This window comes from Suricata suricatta, chromosome 3 (assembly GCF_006229205.1).
Source record: "Suricata suricatta isolate VVHF042 chromosome 3, meerkat_22Aug2017_6uvM2_HiC, whole genome shotgun sequence".
Classification (NCBI taxonomy): domain Eukaryota; kingdom Metazoa; phylum Chordata; class Mammalia; order Carnivora; family Herpestidae; genus Suricata; species Suricata suricatta.
This window is the reverse complement of record NC_043702.1, coordinates 125,278,390-125,296,952: the sequence shown is the minus strand read 5'-3', so window position 1 is coordinate 125,296,952 and position 18,563 is coordinate 125,278,390. Positions and strand designations below refer to the sequence as shown.

The window sequence follows — 18,563 nt, the reverse complement described above, 5'->3', positions numbered from 1 at the left end:
CTGTAGAAGAATCATCATATGTGGTTTTAGAGGCAACCTGAGTCCTATTTGGTCATTCCATGAGCATTTATTGTGTACCTTGTAAGTTCTAGGCGCTGAGGATACTCCTTGACTTCATGGAACTCCCACCACACTTTCCAAAGTTCATCAACAGAGATCATTCCCCAAAACATGCCCCTTATATCTGTGAAAGTGCAAATAGCCTGGGAAGCAAATTGTCATATTAACTAAAGGAATATAGCAATTCTTATATGTTCTGAGTTTCTCCCTCTAGGTTTAAATGTCTAAAACATGACAGTCATGCCTTGGAATCGCCTGTAGCATCTGACAGTGCTCTGCATGTAAGAATGACTTAAAAGGAAACTCTGAGACCAATTGGGGCAAGACTGGGTACTTGGGAGGAAGGAGGAAAGGGAGAAGAGGATGAGATCAGAAGGGGAGAAAGGAAAGAGGTCTCCACTCACTTCATCATTTTGTGTGGTACAGCAACAGACGTCGGTGATGGGGAAAGCAAGAGGAGATAGTTTGCTGCAGTGCCTCCCATATTTACCTGATATTCTCTGGTTCTGTTTCAGCCATGGACAACCCTGTGGATCTGATCGCCACCAACATCACTCCAACCGAAGCCCTACTGCAGTGGAAGGCACCAGTGGGTGAAGTGGAGAACTACGTCATTGTTCTCACACACTTTGCAGGTGAATGTCTACAGGCCTATGCACCCGACTGGTGGGAATGGTGGGGACTGGGGCTGAAGACACTTAGGACAGATTTTTTTATATTTTTAACCTTTATTTTATTTTGAGAGAGACAGACAGAGCGGAAGTGGGGGGTGGCCAGAGAGAGAGGGAGATACAGAATCCGAAGCAGGCTCCAGGTTCTGAACTGTCAGCACAGAGCCCGATGCAGGGCTTGAACCCACAAACTGCGAGATCATGACCTGAGCTGAGGCTGCTGCTTAACCAACTGAGCCACCCAGGCACCCCTAGGACAGTATTTTTTAAAGGACATTTTATCAAGCTAAGGGACATATTAGAAATTTTCCTGCTTTACTCACTGTAAAGCTCTCAAGACATCTCCAAACTCTGCAAATGGTACCCACTATGGGAATTCAGAAGGCTGAACTGAAAGGTACAAGAACAGCACATCAGCACATAAACAAAGGCAAATACAAAAAACAGAGATACTTGGAAGACAAAACTCAGAACTGAGCTAAGACATGGCCCCAAATGCTAAAGGCTGGAATACAGACTTTCCTAGGTATTTATAGAGTGAGTAAAACACTAAAACACTGTGCATGGAGCAGATAACACATGGAAACTGGTGGCCAAAGATCCAGACCTAGCAAACTCCTATTCCCTTAGTCTTATCTACCTGTATCCAACCCAAAAGGTTGACCCAGCATGAAACCTTGAGTTTCAATGTCTTCTTCCCAGGCTTGTTCACCTTACATTATTTGAAATTGAATAGAGAAGCCCAAAGCAAAATAGTGTTGAGTAATGCAAGTGTCTAGGCCTAGGAAAATTATTTTCCTGACTAAATTATACATGTGACCACAGAATTCTTGTGGGGTATAGCCAGGAATCCAGAGAGCAAGGATACCAGAAGACAAAAGATAAGCATATGTCTTAATTTTCAAAAATGACAGAGGAAGCCAGTTTTTGTAAGCTGCAAAGTAAACAGATTGTACAAGTTTGGGAAAATAAAAGCCAAAACAGCTATTAAATAAATTGGGGGGAAATTTATGGTTATTACATACCAGTACAGGTTCACTAAGAGTAAGTTCCATCAGAACCACTTTATGTCTTTTTTTTTAAACTGGCAAATCAGTTAGCTCACTTGGATTTCAGCATGGCATTAGAAAAACCCACTTATCACTTAGATGGAAAAATACATGATGGATCATATTTGGAGTTAGAATTGTAGCTGATTGGATGACTCTCCTCAAGGAATGAGTATCATGACTATAGATACACCAGAACCCCTCTATGTGCATGTGCAATCCATTTCAACTCCTGTCACCCCCTCCTTGCATGTCATGGGCCTGTGTTTCTTAACTCTCACCATGCCTTCCCAACCCACCATGGATTTGCATGTGTCATTTCTTCTACCAAAAAATCTTCTTCCTACTTGTCTGCCTAGACAAACACATTTTTTAAGTCAGTTTCAACACTATCTGCTCTATCAAAGCTTCTAGTATTCCTCCAAGGTAGACAGACCCACCTGCTCACAGGTACAAAGTACATGATTCCTAGGCCCCCTGGGTGGCTCAGTTGGATAAGCATCCAACTCCTGCTCAGGTCATGATCTCGCTCTTCAGCTCTGCTGACAGCTCAGAGCCTAGGACCTGCTTCATATTCTGTGTCTCCCCTTCTCTCTCTGCCCCTTCTCCGCTCTCTCTCTCTCTCTCTCTCTCTCTCTCTCTTTCTCTCTCTCTCTCTCTCAAAAATAAATAACCATTCAAAAAATAAAAACAAAGTACATGGCCCCATCATACCAATTAACTTCCATTCATTCAACAAATACTGTTAATGCTCTCAAATGTTGAGACATGCACTCAAGGCTGTAAGGAGTCAGAGACAGAACATGAGTTCTTCTCTTCAAGAACTCACTGCTGGTGATGATGAAACCAATACATTGGTACAACCCAGTGTGAGCAATGTCATGACACAAGCAATCACAAAACAGATGGATTGCTGATTGGGGGTGAGAGTGTTGAGGGGGGAAAAGAAAGCAGACCTTACATAGTTAGAGAAGGAGAACAGAGGAAAGGGAATTCCAAGAAAAGAGACCTGCCTGAGTGTATTTGTAGAGAAATGAGAGAACACGAGGACTTTTGAGAGCTGCCATGGTTTGAGATGGCTGGAGCAGCGACTCCTGGCAGGGTGCTGCAAATGAGGATATTAAAAAGTTAGAGTCATTGTGTGTGTTCTTCCAAAGAGCTGGTATGGATTTTAACTTGTGTGCATACCTTCTATGCCTTTAGAACACAAGGAACTTGAAACCCCAGGCCCTACCTAGTTTGGAAAATTGCTTTGTAAACTTTCTTAAGTGCTGAATGACTTGGGAGTATTCTAAAGACACAAGAAAGGGCTTGGCTCTACTCTAGTGAATAGTCGTTTTTCTGTTTTTTAACATTTATTTATTTTTGAGAGACAGGCAGAGCACAAGAGGAGGAAAGGTAGAGAGACAGAGGGGAATCCAGAGCCGGTTTCAGGTTCTGAGCTCTCAGAACAGAGCCTGATGCAGGGCTCGAACCTACGAACTGTGAGTTCATGACCTGAGCCAAAGTCAGACACTTAACTGACTGAGCTATCCAGGCATCCCTCTAGTGAAATTTATTGACAGCATGAGTGAACACAGAGAAGACATGCTTATCACATTGTGTATACAACAAAACTGGGTAGTCATGGATTTTGTGATAGCCCTGTATGGTGACCAAAAGTAGCTATGCTTTTGATGAGCATAGCATAATGTATGGAGAAATAGAATCACTATGTTGCATACTTGAAAGTAATGCACCATTGTGTGTCAGCTGTGCTCAGATATTTTCTTAACTGTAATCAATAGAATCCAAATTCAAATATAGTTCAATAAACTGAAACAGTGCTCCAAAACTCCAATGACAAGGCAAAATACAGTAGAAATAAGTGCGGAGCTCTGCCCACGGGTGCAAGAAATCAACAAATTTAGAATTGCCACATACATATAATGGTGGTCGGAGATAAATTTTCTCAGCCTAGAGGAGAGAGGGCTTGATTCAGAGATGTGGTGGGGAGGAAGGAGCCATGGAGACAAAGGATTCAGCTTGTAACCCCAGAAGCTTGAGTGAAGGCATGGAAAAGACAATTTGGCTTCCAAATAAAGAATATTTTTCTCAATTAAGATGCAAAACATGATGAGAGGAGATGCTTGTGTGGAATATGATGCTAAGCTAAATAACCTTTAAAAGATGTTTTCTAAAATTCTCTGAATATTGAATCTTCATGAAATGTCTTTGGATTTGATATGCCTTTTCCAGGCTGAAACACCTTATTCTGTTCTTATCCGTGTTTATCTGATTTCAGTTGCTGGAGAGACCATCCTGGTTGATGGGGGCAGTGAGGAATTCCAGCTCGTTGGCCTGCTTCCTAGCACCCACTATACTGTCAGTATGTATGCCACCAGTGGCCCTCTCACCAGTGGTACCATCAGCACCAACTTCTCTACCCGTGAGTACATGGTTGGCTACATAACCAGCATCCCTAGATGCTTTTGTGGATCCTGAAAATTATCCATCTCCATGTGGTGGACTAGATTAGAGTCTATAGGCCTTGGACAGTGCAGCTATGAGCTGTTTGTATTTCAGTTGACTGCTGCCCAAATGCCAGTGAGCTGCGGCTCTCGGGCAGCAGACACATGTCTATTTTCTGCTCTCATCCTGGATTTGGCTGACATCAGTAGAACCAGGCCAAGAGAGGCCAGTACTAGAAATATGCATCTGGCCCAGAAAAATCTGATGCATATTAAAGGCCTTGAGTTGGGTACAGTTTGCTGGGCACAATTATGACCAGAAAAACAGACAAAGGTATAGATGTGGGGATCCTGTAAGTCCAAGAGTGAACTCACAGACATGCAGATTTAATTAGGTCATGATTTCAGACAGAGGTCAGATTGGAAGACATCACACCTAGGCCCAGAGGCCCAGGTGAGGGGAGGGTGGGACTAGCTGCAGGAATGATCATGACACTGACAGATCATCTTCTGACTCAGCAGCACTCTTTCTGCTCTTGTCCAAGCTAGAACTGGGGTAAGCATAAGTGCCCAGAGACCATGCAGGACAGATAGATACATGTGCCTGGAATCAAAGGGAAAGTAGCTGGAGAGGAAGGCACTCCTGGCATTTTCTCTTCTTTATAGTCCTGGACCCTCCTGCAAACCTGATGGCCAGCGAAGTCACCAGACAAAGTGCCCTGATCTCCTGGCAGCCTCCCAGGGCAGAGATAGAAAACTACATCTTAACCTACAAATCCACTGACGGAAGCCGCAAGGTGAGATTTTTCCGTAAGGGAGATTTTCCTATCAAGCGATCCAAAGGGAGCAAACTGGGTTTCCCGTGATGAAGACGGACATGTTGTAGAGGAGAAAGCCTGAGTCTGTACGCCAGAGTTTGGGTGCCGGTCCTGGCTTCTCTGCTACTCTCTTTACAAGTTGAGACAAAACACGAAGCCTCTCTGAGCCTTAGTTTCTGCTCTGGATCATGGGGTTGTCTACACCTACAACTGGTTGTGGGTGGTGCTTCCAGTATGATGATGCAAAGCCCATTGGAAATTTCCAAGCCATGTAAGTACATAGTTTTGGGGGAAAGCTTCACTAGCCAAGTAAGCAAGAGCTCAATACCAAATTCAATAGTCTTGTATGCCTCTTGATAAGCATTATAAAGGCTACATCCATAGCCTGCAGTAAAGAGATGACAAATTTCTGTGTTGTGCGACCAGTTGAAATAGTACTTCTAGAGTACTGGTTGTCAAACTTCAGTTTGCAATGAAATCTTTTTTTTTTTTTAAGTGAAATTGTATTCAGGGGAATATACAGAATCGATTTAAGCAGAGCTAGTCTGTTGGACATGGAGTAGGGAGGCCAAGGATTCTGCCTCCCTGGGTCCTGAGGAATCTAATATACTTGGAAAACCACTGGATTTTATCATCCACATACCTACCCTCATGCCAACGTGCATCTGTGCAGTAGGAGCTGCCTAAATCTCACACAGGAGCTGTCCTCTCTGCCCATTGGCTCGATGCAGTCCTTGTTGCAGGACAGAGAGCACACAACGGCCATGGCGAAACTGACTGTGGGCTTGGGCTTCCCTTCCCAGCTCCTCTCAGTCGCACGCCGGTCACTCCCATCCACCTGCCTTCCTCGCTTGTTTCCCAGGAGCTCATTGTGGATGCAGAGGACACATGGATCCGACTGGAGGGCCTGTCTGAGAGCACAGACTACACAGTGCTCCTGCAGGCAGCCCAGGACACGGACCGGAGCAGCCTCACCTCTGCCACCTTCACCACAGGTGAGCCACAACGCCCAGCGATGCTTTCTTCTTCCCTGCAGGATGTCTGGCTCCTCAGCAACTTCTCCTGAGACGTGATCAGGAAGGAACCCATCAAAGAACTCAATTGCTTCTTCCTATGAATGAAAATAATAATTTCCTCACTCCCCCTTTTCCCCCTTCCAAGCCTCTGCCAGGAAACTTCTCACTACCAAGGCAACCATAGGAACCAGCAGTGCAAATCCCTGGTCCACCTGGGCCCACCAAATGCACCAAGTAAAGACATCAGCTTTCTGTTAGATTTTCTGCAAGTGTTTTCCCAGAAAAGTTTATCCTTCTCTCCCCCTTTCCTTCCCTCCTTCTCCCTCCCTTCTAACCTTCTTCCCTTCCTTTCCTTCCTCTCTTCTTCTTTCCCTCCCTTCATCCCTCCGTCCTTTCCTCCTTTCCTTCCTTCCTTCCTTCCTTCCTTTGCTGCCTGTAATCAGAGAATCACTTAATAACGGTATGGACAGTAAACCCTCCGTATTAAATCCAGGGTTCTTCTCCATACACAAAGAACTTTTGCATTCCTATTGCCGAGTTCAGTTCTTGTAACAGCTGGTGAGAAGGGCCTAAAAATCTTCATTTCACAGATGATGAAACAGAGTGCACAGAAATCAAATCGCATACATGGCTAGTAAGTGGCTGGGTCAAACTAGAACCAAGGTCTTTTACTTCCAAATCCAGCTGCTCCTGCCTTCCTCCATTTAAGTATCAGCAGAATATACCTAAAAATTGCCCTTCAGGAATAAGCATGTCCTAATATGTATAACAGGAAATAAACTAACATGGGACCTTTGAAAGCTATTTGACAGGCACTGTGCTGACTGCATTACATGTATCATCTAAGTTCATCCTTATCACATCCTATGAAGTGTGTTCTATTATTCTTATTTCCACATGAGGAAATTGGGCCACACAGAGGTGAGGCAACTCATCTAAGACTCCATAGCTCATAAGAAGGAGAGCCAGGATTTGACTCTAGTTGATCTGGCTGTGGGCACGGTGCTATTAACAATCCCTTCTGCTGATTTCCACAGTATCTCTCTATAGTCCATAGTGTAGGACTGCCCAGTCCACTTTGAACTGTCTTCCTGCCGCACATTCTGGAGGAGTGGCTGTGCACATGCATGGGCAAGTGTGAGACTACCCCTTATCCCTGGGTGTGTCTGCCTGCCGGGTCAGAGAACCAGGATGACTGGAATCCTGGCCCTGCCTCAGAGCCCATCCCATCTTCGCCAGAGGGAGGTGACAGAATATCTTCCATCCCTACCCAGGTGGCCCTCCATATACAGACTTATCTTAAATCGTAAAGCAGGACACTGAATCTAGTACACCAAAATGTCACCAGTAGTTCTTTAAGGCAGGGAGAAGATGAATGAGTTCGCTTTTCCCTTCTTTTTTATATTTTTAATATCTTACAAACTGTCTAAATGAGCATATTAATCAGAAAAATGATATTTTAATTAAAAAATAAAAATAAGCCGAGGCACCTAGGTGGCTCAGTTGGTTGTGTATCCAACTCTTGATTTTGGCTCAGGTCATGATCTCATGGTTCATGGGATCAATGCCAACATCATGCTTTGTGCTAACAGCATGGAGCCTACTTGGGATTCTCTCTCCCCCGCTCGCTCCCTCTCTCTCTCTCTCTGCCCCTCCCCAGCTCATGCTCTCTCTAAATACAAACATACATACATACATAAACTTTTTTTTAAATCTTAAAAATAAATAAAAGTAAAACTAAGACTTGGTCACAAGGCTTGCCACAAGTCAAAGGTGTGTCTTCACCAAGTGGAACTTGGAGGACACTTGATCCTTTTAAGGGACTGAAGTCAATTATGTGCACCCTCCTTGCTCTTTCCTGGAGTGGCTTATCTTGGCATCAAGGTGCTGCCCACTCTCGTTCCAGCCCTTCACTGCACACCCAAAGGTGTAAGGGTCCTCTGCGGTCCTCTTTGTCAAGCTCCCACCCAAAGACCCATGGATTGGAGCTTTTCCCTGAATTAAGAATTTCTTTCCCATAAAAAGAACACAAATGACAGAAAAAAACAGAGCTCCCAACCTGCATATTTATTAGGTCCAAACTAGTCATTTCATCCCCAAGGTGCATAGGCTTCAATGCTCGCTCAGTGTAGTATGAGCTACGATTCCGTCCCTCATAATGCCATAGCGAGAGCATTGAGCAGTGCGATGACACACCGGGGTTTCTCCAGCATCTTGCAGCTGTGCCTCGCTCCAGATCCACCTGGGCTGTAAAAGTGTGCCGGCTCCTGTGCCCACCCCTGGCCTCTCGGACGCAGAGCCGCCCCACGGGTGTGTAACAGTTTGGGTCTGGGATCCCACATCCAGCTGGATGCTTAGCCAGATCTAAAAAGCAGAGGGTTAACAATTCTTGGAAATCCGTAGAGGAGGCGAGGCCAGTGGCTTTTCGTAGACAGGGTAGTGGGGCATCAGGATGTATTTAGGTGTTTGTTTCTTTGTGTTCATGAAACTCCAGTTGACAATGGGCTCCTGGGGCATGACCAATACCAACTCACAAAGGGAAAAACTGAAGGGCCCACGTTCATATATAATAAGCTAGCTACCGACTACTACTACCGTGGTACATGGCAAAGATAGATCCATGTTTGGAAACCTTTGCAGAGCTTTACTATAAAGCTCAAATTTCAATTTAAATCACTGATGCATACCACACCCTGCTGGCTTTGTCTTGGAGATTTATCAGGACCCACTGAAATGACCAGTTGCAGAATGAAAAGTTTGTGGACAGAGTAATGCATATGGAAGTACCTTGCACAAAGCCTGACACATAGCAGACATAATAAATGTTAGTTGAATGGAGCAGTTAAATCCCAGCTGCAGAGCACAGAAGAGAGGTTTCTGGTGAAACAAAGCTGCAGAAGGAGATTTTTAGCATCCATCACAGGGACAGGACAGGCGGAGAGGTAGTGCCTGCACAGTGTGATGCCCGAAGTCCCTCTAATTTCAGGTTCTCTCTGCAACCAACCCCATTGCAAATTTCCCTAAATAGATTATACTAACCCTACACAGCTGTTTGCATGTCAACATTAGTGAGTCTTCTCTGCTTGAGCTATGCCCCTCCCCCATCTTTTCTACCTACCCCCTTCCAAAGCCCCTGCCCAAAGCAAATTTTATTCAGAAGGAAGAGAATACCAGCTTCCTAAGTGTGGGGACCAGGATGTTATCAAGAAGGAGGGGCGTTTGGGTGGCTCAGTTGGTTGAGGGTTCAATTCTTGACTTAGGCTCAGGTCATGATCCTGGAGTTATGGGGTTGAGCCCTGTGGAGCCTGTTTAGGATTCCTTCTCTTTTCTCTCCCTCTCTCTCTCCTCCCTATTCCCCTACTCTTGTGCATGCACATGCATTCTCTCTCTCTCTCTCTCCCTCTCTCTCTCTCTCTCTCTCTCTCTCTCTCTCTCTCACTAAAAAAAAGAAAGAAAAGAAGGTCTCTGGAGATCAGGTTCCCTCTGAAGAGTAGTCTTAGTGGCTGCACCTTCAGCCTGACTCTCCCTCTCCTGACACAAAGCACATCCCAGTTCATCCTCTCTCTGCCTCTCTAACTCCCTCCCAACACACACTTGGGAGCCACATAGCTCACCCTGTACAGTCTATCTGCGAGCCCTTGTTTGCCTAAAAAGAAGAAAAGGAGGAGGAAGAGAAGAAGAGGAGGAGGAAAAAGAAGGAGGGGAAGGGGAAGGAGAAGAAAAGGAAGAAAGAAACAAAAACAAAGAGCAGAGAATCTTTTCACATACTTGAAAGATAGAAGGGCTGCCAGTCTGAACCCCATGAATTATTCCTGCTGAGCAAGAAGTCTGAAAAACACCAGAGCATCCTATGTGACGGCAAATCAGGGCTGATGGATTTAGAGGCTAATTTCATTCTAGTAACAGGCATCCTTTCCAACTTCATTGACAGTACCTGAGCTTTCCACTTAGCAGCATCCTATTCTTAGGATGGAATGTTGTCAGCTGATCGTTCTAAGCAATTTCCATGCTTTGCCTTCTGGAACAAAAGAGCCTAGAGCTGGGCCCCTAAATGGCCTCCATCCACTGACAAACCCTCATCTTGCCTTGGATGGGCCACAATAAGAGGCTCACTTCAAGCAAGTGTCTATTTAATGGTCTGGAAAAAAGAGTTGAGATGCTTTTAAAAATAAAAATAAAAGAGAGTGAAAAGAAAAGAACTCACTCCCACAAAACCTCAGAAACTTTCTTTGATCAAGATATCTTCCCTTGCTGCATTCCTGCCATAGAGTATAAACCCATTTCATTCTTTCCATCATGTTAATAGCTGTCTGTCCTGTTGTCTCTGGTGTTTGCACAAGGCTCTGGGGGGAGTTAAATACAAGTAGTATGGAAGAGAAAAAATATGGATACATTATTTATAATTTACTGTCGCCTGAAATTTCATTCAAGGTCTACTTGTCTTTCAGAAGCATGAATATAAATGAGGAAACAAATATTCCCCGTAGAGCAACAGGGACTTGGTGAAATGATCTTCTGAGAGGCAGGTTTCATTGTCTCTTTTAATACTATAAGAAGCAAACAAGACGCTCACTAAAGCTTGTCCTCAGAGACAGTGAGCACTATAAAATAGGTTGTCTTGACCTTGAGGTTAAGCGAAGACAATCATTTGCGGAGGTACCGAGACATGAGTAATGAGAAGTTTTCTTTATTGCCTTTGCTCCAGTCTTGTCCCACATCCAGGCTGTGCGGCTCTCTAGGGCTTTTCAGGAAAAGCTCTGGGAGTCTACGCTAACACAAGCTTCAGTTTTTGAAGCTGTAAAAATTAATCAGAATCGGCAAATCCTGGGTCCCTGGACAATAGATAGTGCGTCATGCAAATCCATGTAATTATCAGTTGGGAATTCCAGTGACCACTGTGCATTGCTTTTTACTCTATACCACACTCCCCCCTTCACCAATGTACGGAACTGAAGAAGTTTCTCTCTGCTCCACTATTAAGAAACACATTGACCTAAGCAAACCTCCAAAAAGAGAGGTCCACCTTCTTCTTTCTTGACTACCTGACTGTGTGCGAGGAGGCAGGAAACTAAGCACCCCATTTGAACAAACCATTCCCATCCATGACCCACAATGGCCCTGTCTATTCATTTATTTCTTACTACTTTCACCTCTTTTTCTGCCTTCTACACACAACTATTCTGAGGCATTGAATTTATGTCCTTTTGTTTATATGTATTTTTGAAAAATGTGTTCTTAGAAAAGTTTTGAGTATATTGTAAATGTGTGCAAATGCCATTGGGTTACATAATTCATTCCCTGCTCTCCCATTTTCTACTCAGCACTGTTTTTAAGATCCACTAATGCTGTTGCACAGGAGTCTAGTCTTTTGCTTCCAACTGTTGCAAAATACTGAATGCTGTTCACCCATCACATGTTACCTCTCCATTCTCCCAAGATGGACATCAGATAGCCCCCAACCTCCCACACCACAAATGGCACCGCAGAAAATACCTTATACGTGTCCACTTACAAATCAGTGAGCCAATGCCTTTGGATTTACTCCCAGAAGAAGAATGACTGGGTCATGGGGTACGTGTTGGCATGCCTTAACTAAGTATTGCTCTTTGGAATGGCTTTGCTAGTCCAAGCTCCCTGCAACAGTTTGTGATGGCACCTGTTTCCTAATGACATAATCCAGCTTGGTAATTTTTGATGGTCTAATGGGCATAATTGATATTTCACTTTCTAGTTGAATTTCTTTTCTTTTCTTTTTTTAAAATAGTTTATTGTCAAATTTGTTTCCATACAACACCCAGTGCTCTTCCCCACAAGTGCCCTCCTCCATCACCACCACCTCTTTTCCCCCCTCCCCCTTCCCCTTCAACCCTCAGTTCATTTTCAGTATTCAATAGTCTCTCAAGTTTTGCGTCCCTCTCTCTCCCCAACTCTCTTTCCCTCTTCCCCTTCCCCTGGTCCTCCATTAGGTAGTTGAATTTCTTTAAATAATACCAAGTTTGAGTTTAAACATCTCATCTATGCTTGTTAGCCTTTCAAGTTGCCTTTTTCTGTAAATTGCCTGTGCATGGAGCCTATCTTTCTATCAGAGTCCCTGTGATAAGTAAGTATTGGCTATCAGTATTTGAGGTTTTGAAACCTTTATGTGTTTCCCTGCCTTGGGACATAACGATATTCTTCTATATGTACTTCTATTAACGTTGTAGATTTTTTTATTTAGTCTATTTTGTATGTGGTATTAAGTAAGGATATAGTTTTCAAGTTTGTTTATTTGTTTTGAGAGAGAGACTGCATACAAGCAAGCAAGGGAGAGGTGGAGAGAGAGGGAGAGAGAGAATCCCGAGCAAGCTCCTCACTCTCAGTACAGAGCCCAATGTGTGGCTCAAACTCACAAACCCTAAGATCATGATCTGAGCCAAAACCAAGAGTCTAGACACTTAACCGATTGAGACACCCAGGTGTCCCAGTAAGGATAGTTTTATTTTTCTTTATATGGTATAGCCCATTTCCTCAACATCATTTACTAAATAATACATCTATTCTCCATTGATGTGTGACATTTTACTGTGTATTAAGTTTTCATATGTACATGGATCTGTCTCTGAACTCTGAACTCTATATTCTAGTCCCCTGGTCTATATCTGTTCTTTTGCCAACACTAACTACACTGTGTTTTAATATCTATCTCTCAATATCTTAACATTAATATCTCAATATTAATATCACTTTTATTTTTCAAAGTCAACTCAGCTCTTGGTGACCTTCATTTCTTCATAGGCATCTCAAAATACATTTATCAAGTTCCACAAAAGAAATTTCATCTTGAATTTAGACTGGAATTGCAATAAATTTCTAAAGTAATTTGGAGAGAACTGACATCTTTAGAATACTAAAGTCATCCCTTCTAAAAGTATACAATGTATCTTCATTCAATCAAATCATCTTTGTGTTCTTTAGTAGGATTTTAAGTATTTCCCTATAACAATATGTTCTTGGCTAATTTCTAAACAACTTATAATTCCTTATTGCTTGGTGACTTTTATTGAACTTTAAAAATTATTTTCTAGTTCCTTATTGCTGATATGGAAAAATTCTATGGATTTTTGTATATTGATCTCATACCCAGAAATCCTGCTGAATTCCTTTATTAATTCTAATTATCTATTATTTCTGTTGATATTTTTAGGTAAATGTTTTTTTTCCATAATATTTTATTGTCAAATTGTTTTCCATACAACACCCAGTGCTCTTCCCCTCAAGTGCCCTCCACCATCCCCACTAGGTAAATGTTTTATATCATTTACAAATAATAATGGTTTTATCTATATTTTTCTAATCTTTATACCTCTTATTCATCACCTTTTCTTTCCTTGCCACATTAGCTGGGGCCTCAAGAACTATGTTAAACTGAATGGTGATATTAGGTCACCTTGACTTGTTCCCATTCTTAAAGGGAATGCTTAGTGTAGCTTCATATTGCATACTTTTTGTTAAGTCTTCATTTTTAAGCTTCTTTTTGATGGGAAAACCAAAAAAACTATTTAAACTTTTCTTTGGCTCAGTCTGTTAAGTGTCCGACTTCAACTTAGCTCATGATCCCGTGGTCCGTGAGTTCAAGCCCCATGTCAGGCTCTGTGCTGACAACTCAGAACCTCAAGCCTGCTTCAGAATCTGTGTCTCCCTCTCTCTTTGTTCCTCTCCTGCTCACACTCTGTCTCTATGTCTTAAAAATAGATAAACATTAAAAATGTTTATTAAAATAAAATAAACATATAATTGGCTAATCTTAAATAAACCAAGATAATATTTGCTTAGGTTTGAAGTCTAAAACATTTAAGCTACAGAAATTTCTTCTATTTGAAGCTGAAAATGTTGTCATAAACTTCGTGGTTAAACTTTATTGAATGGTTTTTTTCTGCATCAACTAAGTTAATTATATGATTTTTACCCTTATCTTAGTAACAAGATGAAGTACACTGATAGATTTTTCTTTACATTTCTAGGAGAAACCTTACCTGAATATGATTTTTTTTAATGCACTGTTGGGTCTGATTAGGTAAAATTTTGTTTAGCCTGTTTACATATCTACAATCATAAGTGAAATTGACCTACACATTTTCTCATGTACATGCTTCCTTATTGAGTTTTGAAATCCATGTTTCACTAGATTCATTTAAAATTCTAGGTAGTTTGGGAGCCTGGGTGGCTCAGTCAGTTAAGCCTCCGGCTTTGGCTCAGGTCAGATCTCATGTTCATAGGTTCGAACCCCATGTCAGGCTCTGTGCTGATGCTAGCTCAGAGCCTGGAGCCTGCTTCAGATTCTGTGTCTCCTTCTCTCTCTGCCCCTCCCCCTCTCATGCTCTGTCTCTCTCTGTATCAAAAATAAATAAAATATTTTTTAAAAAGTTTTAAAATTCTAGGTAGTTTGGGTGCCTGGGTAGCTCAGTCACTTAAGCGTCTCACTTCAGCTCAGGTCATGATCTCACGGCTTGTGAGTTTGAGCCCCATGTCAGGCTCTGTGCTGACAGCTCAGACCCTGGAGCCTGCTGGAGATTCTGTGTCTCTCCTCTCTCTCTCTCTCTCTCTCTCTCTCTCTCTCTCTCAAAATAAATTTTAAAAGTATTTTTAAAAATCTAGACCGTTTTCATTCTTTTTCATACTTTTTTAGAATAACTTATAACAGAATGCATCACTAAAACCACTGGAACATTTTTTGTTGTGGTGGCGGTTGTTTCTTTGTTTTAGGGACATGAAATGTTTGACTAGAACCTCCACATCATCTAGCTAAGGTCTCAGTTTCTTCTTTTACTAGTCGTGACCCTTTATAACCTTCTAGGAGTTTATTCATTTTATCTGAGTCTTAAATTTTAGTAGCATAAAATTCTTCAAAAGGCTTTATTTTTAATCTCTACTATTTCTGCAGCTATTTTCTTTTCTTCATTTTATTTTTGGCAGCTTCTCTCTTAATAATCCGTCTTATTAATATTAATCAATACTAATATTTTCAAAGAACCAGCTTTTAGATTTAGATCCATATTCATGTTTATTTGTCCCTATCGACTTTTTTATGTTTATTTTTGAGAGAGAGAGACAACATGACTGCAGGAGGGGCAGAGAGAGAGGGAGATACAGAATTTGAAGCAGACTCCAGGCTCCCACCTGTCAGCACAAAGCCTGATGTGGGGCTTGAACTCACAAACTGTGACATCATGACCTGAGGTGAAGTCAGATGCTTAACTGATTGAGCCACCTAGGCTCCCCTTCCCTATCGATTTCTTGAACTGATCAATAGTGTACCTTCCCTGAAGCAATCCAGGTATGTGAGCATGTTCTGGAACCCCTCTGGACTCCTCCCCACTCCCTGTCCCTTTCACCTTCACCCAAACAAATCTTTTGTAGATTTGGGCTGTGGGTTGTTAAAAACAGACATTTCCCCCTTCTTCTTTTATGATAATCTTTTATCTAAAGCAAAAATAAGACATCTTACTCAAACATTTAACCACTTTTACTTTTCATAGCATTTGTCACTGAATTGTGTGCTTACTCTAGATCTTCCAGAAAGTGTCTTGTAAGGCAGACCTTATGAAATCTCACATGCCCAGAGGGTTGGTTTTTTTTTTTTTAATCATACCCTCACGTTTGAATTGCAGTGTGATCAGAGATACAAAATGCTAGGTTAAAATCTTTGTTTCCTTCATCTTTTAAAATACTCCATTGTCTTTTTATATGTAGTGTTGCCGCTGAGGAGTCTGATGTCAGTCTGATTCTTGCTCCCTCTGGAGGCAGTCTGCTCTTTCCAGAAGCTTTTAGAATGTTTCTCTTTCTTTTTTACAGTCTTCCACTTCACTGTATGTCTTGGGGTTCATTTTTCTTTTTATCTTTAGTCCAACACTCTGAGAGCCCTTTAAGTTTGAGGTGTTTTATCTTTAATTCTGAGACACTTATCTTCATTATTTCTTTAGACATTTCTTTCTGTATTTATTTCCTCTCTTTAGGACTTCTGTTAGAGGTTGGTGTGTATATTTTCTCCTTCAAATCCCTTAGCTTTGTCTTAATGGTTTTTTTTCCTTTATCTTTGCTTTTAAATCTTTTCAGAAAGTTCCTCAATCTGATTATTCGATTCATTTATTTGTGTTGAGCTGAATCCAAATTCTCCATTCATCCCATCCATCGTGTTCTTCCTTTCAACTATTATATTGTTCATGCCTAATATTTCTACTTAATTATTTGTGATTTTTGTTCTTTTTTTATAGTTAATATCCTTCCTGACTTCCTTAAATAAAGCTGTCATGCTTAATTTAAACTCGGATCTACTATTCTAATAGTTCTGCGTCAGGTGATGGATGTCATAACGCCTGTGGTCCTTTCTGAGCAGTCTTACTCTCTGATGATGGATACCCTGGCTTGTGGGCTCGTGTTTCTTTGGGCTTACAGCTGCTGTGCCTGTTACGTGTGTGTTAGAGAAGAACCAAGTACACATGAGGAGGTAGATAATGAATGGTTCATGAAAGTATGGGGCAGAAACTGAGCTAGAAACTCAAACTTTTTTCTAACCTCCTCTTTCTTTTTTTTCTTTTTTTTTTTTTTTGTTTTTGTTTTGTTTTGTTTTTTGGTATTTGCATCTGGTTTTTGTATCCAGGTAATGCTGGCCTTATTGAATGAGTTGTAAATGTTCCCTTCTTTTCCATTTTCTGGGAGAGAATTTATAAAATTGATGATGTTCCTGTGTTAAATGTTTGATAGAATTAATAATGAAGTCATCTGGGCCTGGAGATGCTTTTTCTAAAGGTTTTAATTACAGATCCAATGTCTTTAATGCTAATAATCTTATTCAGATTACCCATTTCATCTTGGGTGATGTTTGGTAGACAGGAAATTTCAAAGAAATGATCCATTTCATCTAGGTTTTTAAATTTATTTACATAGAATTGTTTGTGGTTTTCAGTTGGACAGGGATGTTCAATCACTCTATAGGGAGGTCAGTGAATTTCATCAAACACCAGTACCATCTGCCTAGGTTATAAGATGGTATTGTAGACATTATAGAAGGACCTTATATGTCATTATACACAGGATTTTATCTGGCCAATTTTTAATTGTATTGTCCCAAATGTTTTCAGAAAATCTGATTGTAATTTCCCTTTTCATAACCACAGGGGTGGATATAGTGCTCCCATGGTATAGTACATATAGTAAATACTGACTCCACATCTACCATAGGTCAAACTTTGTTCTAAGTTTTGAGGATAAAAGGGTGAACAAGATGAGTCAGATGTCCACCCTCCTGAAATTTACGTTCAAGAGAATGAGGTAGTTGGAAGTAGACAAAGGAAGGAAAACGGGTAATTTCAAGTAGTGGTCATATTATTTTAAAAAATAACCAGTAATGGAATAGGTACAGATATAAAGACCTAACCTCTAGGACAGTTCTTATGGCAGGAAGCATTTTGTGATTGGTACTTCCTTCCCCTATCATAGACTCTGGCCTCAGCTAAGATGATCAGAAAAGACCTACCTTTGAGCTGAGATATTTGAGCCAGGGCTTGAATGATTAGAGTGAATCACACAAAGAAGAGCATTCCAGACCCAGTAAGAGGAATTACTATACTCCAAAGGAAGGATACATTTGGCATGTTCAGCAGATTAGAAGAAAGCCAGCAAGAGAGGGCGGGAAATCTAAGGCAGAGCCATAGCATACAAGGCTTTGTAGATCAGGGTTAGAATTTTGGATGCTCATCTAATTGCAATGAAGCCATTGAAGTTGGAGCCATTGTCCTGAAGAAGCCATTGGAGGATATTTGGCACAGGAGATAAAGGATAAGATAGGATCACATTTGCATGATAAAAAAAAATCACTCATTAAAAAATGGGAAGTGGATGTAGATAGGGTCAGAATGGCAGGAAAAGACCAGGCAGGAGGCATTACCATGATCCAGCCCCCTCCTTGCCAGGTCCAATCAAGAGCCACTGAGAGGGGCTAGGCTGACAGCTGCAAGTCTGTGATCAACTGCCTTGGAAGTGGGTTTCCTGATATAAGTGACTCTAAGGAATAAGGCACATTTAAGTCAGAATATTGCTCTGTCAGAGTACCTTCAGCTTATCTTTGAAAGGAAGACTCGGAAGCCTATTGCATTTGCCCATGGAGGGTAGAGGCAGCTGGTCTGCAGCACTTGGGGACCTTCCTCAGCAACTCTGCTTCAGATGAAGACATCCAAGTTATCTATTGTTCAGTTGATTCTCCATTCCTGTTATGTCCTTAAAAACTTCTGTCACTTCTTCTCCCAGATTCCCTCTCGAATGGGGTCTCAAATCCAGTCTCACCGCAGGCTAATTCACTCTTCACCCCACAGTAAGAACGATCTTTCTAAAAGCTTGAGCTTAAAGTCCATCAATGATCTCTTCATTCTTTTTTTTCACATAATATTTTATTGTCAAATTGTTTTCCATACAACACCCAGTGCTCTTCCCCACAAGTGCCCTCCACCATCACCACCACCTTTTT

The 18,563-nt window shown here is 41.6% G+C and overlaps 1 protein-coding gene across 1 annotated transcript in view; it reads left to right on the top strand.

Annotated features, from left to right (window-relative positions):
* TNR (tenascin R) overlaps positions 1–18,563 on the top strand; it is a 92,297-nt gene that overhangs the window by 47,054 nt on the left and 26,680 nt on the right. Inside the window, exons 13-16 of the mRNA XM_029935119.1 lie at positions 576–695; positions 4,065–4,208; positions 4,897–5,027; positions 5,911–6,043. Coding sequence (XP_029790979.1) covers positions 576–695; positions 4,065–4,208; positions 4,897–5,027; positions 5,911–6,043 — 528 coding nt within the window. The remainder of the gene's footprint in view (positions 1–575; positions 696–4,064; positions 4,209–4,896; positions 5,028–5,910; positions 6,044–18,563) is intronic.